This window comes from Etheostoma spectabile, chromosome 9, assembly GCF_008692095.1.
Source record: "Etheostoma spectabile isolate EspeVRDwgs_2016 chromosome 9, UIUC_Espe_1.0, whole genome shotgun sequence".
Taxonomy (NCBI): domain Eukaryota; kingdom Metazoa; phylum Chordata; class Actinopteri; order Perciformes; family Percidae; genus Etheostoma; species Etheostoma spectabile.
In genome coordinates this window covers 13,826,010-13,830,940 of record NC_045741.1, presented here as the reverse complement: position 1 = coordinate 13,830,940, position 4,931 = coordinate 13,826,010, and the positions used below count along the sequence as shown (strand labels likewise).

General features: G+C 36.6%; 1 protein-coding gene across 1 annotated transcript; it reads right to left on the bottom strand.

Annotated features, from left to right (window-relative positions):
• Positions 1-241: 241 nt before the first annotated feature.
• Positions 242-3,521, bottom strand: pdcb (phosducin b). The gene is made up of 4 exons (XM_032524964.1): positions 3,317-3,521; positions 2,103-2,164; positions 1,236-1,384; positions 242-1,141 (listed from the first exon to the last, which is right to left on the bottom strand). Exons 2-4 carry the CDS (start codon positions 2,146-2,148, stop codon positions 626-628), a joined length of 711 nt encoding a protein of 236 aa, XP_032380855.1. The 5' UTR covers positions 2,149-2,164; positions 3,317-3,521; the 3' UTR covers positions 242-625.
• Between the last annotated feature and the right edge of the window lie 1,410 nt (positions 3,522-4,931).

The window sequence follows — 4,931 nt, the reverse complement described above, 5'->3', positions numbered from 1 at the left end:
CATGTTTAAACAAAAATGTTTCCACATTCAGAATGCTTTTGCTTCTTCTTAATCCCTGCCATATTTAGCCCGTTAAATATTACTTATTTTTTAAAATCATGGCAAAAACACCACAGAGACCTACACAGTATACATTTGAGGATTTTACTCTGTACAAACCCTGGATTTATAAATAACATTTGTACAGATAAACCCAAACTAACACTACAAAAAAGTATTTGAATTAATATCACACATACAGCATGTACTATACATACAGCATGTAATATTGTCTATTGTTACAAAAAAAATTGCAATTATTTAAATTACAGTTAGCTGGTTTGGCTTTTCTTTGGGTGGTGGAGAGGGAAATTGTGACATATTTTCAAAAAGCGTCGGTCTATCTTCTCACTTTACTGCACACTCATATTTGAGAACACCCATATATGGGACATCAGGGTTTCTTTACAACTTAGATGTAACATGTATCCTCAAACACTAGTGAACTAGTGGAGATGTTACATTTTTTTATATAACTATTCTTTACAAAAGAACAACTTGTCTGATGTCATAAATGGTCTTTCATTTCTCTCTATTCAGCCCTCCGAGACAGCTTCCTTTCTTCCTCAGCAGGCAAACTCTTTGTTTACTCTACATCGTTTTCTTCTTCATCTTCCATACTGGCCAGCTCCTTCTCTGGCAGCAGGCCATAGCTGTTGAGGAAGGCCTCTACATCAGTGGCAAAGAACTCCTCGTTTAGGTGCTGCGTGCAGGCCAGGAAGTTTCCTAGTAGTTCTCCAGCCTTGTACACCAGCACCGTAGGCAAAACCTCGTCTGAGAACCGCTCGGAAGCACCGGACGTGACAGCATCAATCCTGCAGAACTTTACAGTGGGATACTCAGTGGCCAGGCAGTCAAGGCAGTTGTTGAGTTCTTCACAACCTTTGACTCCAACTTTGTATATGTGGACAACCACCACTGTGCTGTAATGTTCCTTCTCTATGACTTCGAGGAAGGCCTCTCCACTGTCCAGGTCATGCACACCTTCAAACCTGGGCCCAAAGCTGAGTTTATCATGCATCTCCTGCATGCACCGCTTTCTGTATTTCTTTAGACATCCCTCATCCTCCTCCTTAAGCAGTTCATACTCTTGGACACTCATCTGAAAAAATTATATCAAACAAAAGTTAGAATTTATATTGACTTTGGAATTGTGTGATTTGCAATTCCTAATGATGTAGTCTGTTTTGTTGTACCTTGCGGTTAAGGTTTGATCTGGTGTCATCTTTTGGCTTGCTCGGGGATGACATTTGTCTCAGCAGTTCCTTTTTTGCAGGTGGCAGGTTTTCCTGATCCATACTTTCCAGCTTAAACCTCCTCCAGTCATTGATGACTCCTTTTGGACCTATGGAGAAGGCAAAAAGCATTTTGTATTTAGTTATTAAAGAGTAGCGATGATGAGTGTATTTTCAGGCCAGCGTACATCTGTGTATATCTATAACTTTTTTGTAAGACTGCAATGCAGATAGAGACAAGAAAGAAGGAAGACAGTTTTGTTTGCAGACACAATTCAATCCTATACGTAGGAGTAACTTGGTTGTGGTTTTAAAAAAAACAGCATTCTCAGACTTTACTTTCGTGTTACAAATAATCAATGATATGTGGGATTTCAAGCTGAATGACTGGCTTATTTCTTTGTAAAATGATAGTGTGCAGCTATGAGTTGGTGGTAAGTATTGTGCCCTGTTTTACTTCAGGGATTAAAGCTTAATCTCAACCCTTTAGGAAATGAAGTCATTGCACCACTGTTGCAAAACAAAAAGAAGATTAGAGGGCCAGGTAAACTGCTGAAGCTCTACAGACTGTACTCTACTGTACTTTGCTTTGGTCTTCCTATCAGATGTATAGAGCCGATTGGTCTGTAATCAACGGTTTTATTTTACTGTTTGTAAGGTCATTTCTATAGGCTTCTTAATGACTAATAACTTAGATGTACAGTATGTTTGCAATGATATAGTAGATCGACCAGACCCACTGTTGATGGCAAAAACACAAAGACTGATCACCAAGTTGTAAAGATGTTCAGTTCCTGTATCATGTTTGGGAAAACTGCTTCTACTCACCTGTTTGGGTTGCAGTCTCTTCCAAATCAATCATTCTGTCAGACATTTTTCTGGTTTTCTACCTGTGAAATAAAAACTTGAAAATCAGACTGCGTTAAAGGATGTAATTCAAATGACATGGGTGTTATGGAGGCTTTCGATGTTTGAATTATTTGACTATGTTAAAGGGTAATGGCCTGTAACACTTGTTTGTTCTCATTAAAGTAAATGTATCGCTACAGATTTAATATCTATGCACTGTGACAGAGCTACTTTAGGCTATGCAAAGTGAGTCCCATGATATTTCTTTAAATTAATGCTGTCCAAGAGGATTACTGATCTGCAACAGATCCCTCTTCTGCTTGCTGTTAGCCCTTAGGGGTTGGCTACTAAAAACATGAAGAACAACACAATAGATGCATTTATTTAGGGAAAACCGAAACAAAACAATGAATACATAATTTTAGGTTTTTTACTTTGATGTGTGATTTCATAATTGTTTAGCAATTATATATAGAAAATGTACAATGCATTTAAATGTAATTCTATAGTCACTCTTCAATACACTCTGGGTTTCACACTGCTTTAAAATGGGGTCAGTGTTTGGACCAGTTGATGTGTGTGATGTAGGCAGAGCCAGTGTATCCCATTGGATAAATAGCCTATCCAGTGTTTCAATTAGTGTCTTTTTTCCTGCGTGCAGTCACTGTGCTGATCTGGTCTGATGATCTTTGTGGCCACCTTTTTAACCCCCTCAAATCCAGTTTAATCAAGTGGAGATTTTCCGTAATTAGTTACAGCATGAGCAAATGAAGTCACGTAAGTGTTTCAACTCTGTATTTGTGAGTAAGAGATAGACAATAAACTTGTGTAAACAGCTGACTTTCAATTAGACACAGACCCATGACTAAATTCAGTACCAGAAAGATAGAAAGAATCTTTTGTTCTTTTTCTGTGGAGAAGCCTTTACTTTAAAACAAAAAAGAAACAATAATTAGTGACAAACCTCTATATATCATACCTAAAATGGTAAAATAGTGTACATAAAAAACTCATAAGGGTCCCTAAATAAATGTAGGCTAAGTAAAATCGTAAAGACATAATAGGGATAACAAGAATAACTTACCTTCCATTACATCCATTCAAAACTAAACCATTTCTACACATTACAAACACAAGCTGAGTCCAGTCCATTATCTTCCAAAAATAAGAGATGTCAATAAAGTTTTTCTTACCTCCCACAGTCACAGTGAAGTCCTTTCTTTGTGTTAATAGCTAACCTTTCTCTGGTCTACACTCAATCACTTCATCTGTTGCTGGATGGTGTGTGTTTTTGTGTGTGTGCGTGTGTCACTTCCAGCCAATGAAATTGGTCTTAGGGAGATTTTAAAAGACCAAACAGAAATAGAGCATAGATCCTAAGAGGATTTCACTTCAGGAATTAGAAGCCTCTACTTGATAAAGGCCTGACCACACACAATGGAGAGAGAGAGAGAGAGAGAGAGGAGAGAGAGAGAGAGAAAGAGAGAACATAAAAACTTTCATTTATTTTTTACGAGCATAATCTAAATCACTAACCAATAATCTTGTGTACTACTCTATTCAGGAGCACACAAGAGTTCTTGTGTTACATTTTACTATAATAAACAACACAAATATTATTTGAATTGTTAATTCAAATAAGGGCACTTTGTGACCCTGTCTGAGCTGTCTAGAAGTTCTTCCAGGCATGTAGATTCATGTGAAAATGAACACATGATGGGAATCTTTAAAACAAAACAAGAAACACTGTAGCTACTGCAGAGTGGGATGCCTCGTGATGTGTTATCATGTGCTTCTTGTTTATTTTCAACACAATAATCCCACTGTAGTCTCTTTTCCCGTCTCAAACTATCATTTTTGTTCCGTACTTGTTACAATTGTAGCTTTAAAGTTAGGAGAAGATTTTTCTTTATTTGCAAAAACGTTTTTGTAAGTTCAAAAACATTGTATTTCAAGAAGAAGGTAGACAGTTAGGAGAATCTGTGCATCTTGTAAATTGTGAATAAGTTAGAAATACTAAAAATATCGAGTGCATAGCATATTACATGGTACATTGCACTAGAACAGTGGTTCCCCAACTTTTTCAGCTCAAGACCCAAAAGAGAGATTCGGTGTCTCCCCCGGGACCCAAATTTACAAAAAATACACCACGGATCACTGTAACATCTACACTTTTAAACTGTGGACAAAAGACGGAACAATCCATGAATTCAAATGTCTATGAAGTGTATTTATTCTATTATAAAAGTAACCAAAAACAGAAAAGGTCTATTCTTCTTTCTGTGTCTCCGCCGATTGCCGACCCAATAAAAACGGGTCTGCGACCCATTTTGGGTCCCGACCCTGAGTTTGGGAAACACTGCACTAGAATAAATGTAACTATTAAATTAAATGTGTGAGTCACTTACGGTATTGTTCGTTAAGTTATGAAATGATTAAGGGTCTTTTTTGAAGCCCAGTTTATATAAAAAAAGTTGTAATTCTTTGATTGATTGATTGTTGATTAATTAATTGATTTGATTGAGATGTTTTACTTATGCCTACGTAAAAGAATTAATATCACGATGTGAAATAACTATCAGCAGAATGTGTTGAAGTATTAAAGGTAAAATCACTCACAATGCAAAATGGCCCCTTTAGAGTGTAATTGATCATAAACGTTTGGAGCATTATCACTAATTCATTTAAGCAGCATTTTAATGTTATCAAGTTATGTAGTTGAACCAATAAAAATGTATATTTTCTGTTTTACATATACAAAACACTGATATGCAGAGTAATTTCAATGTTGAATGTAGAGTGAAAAGT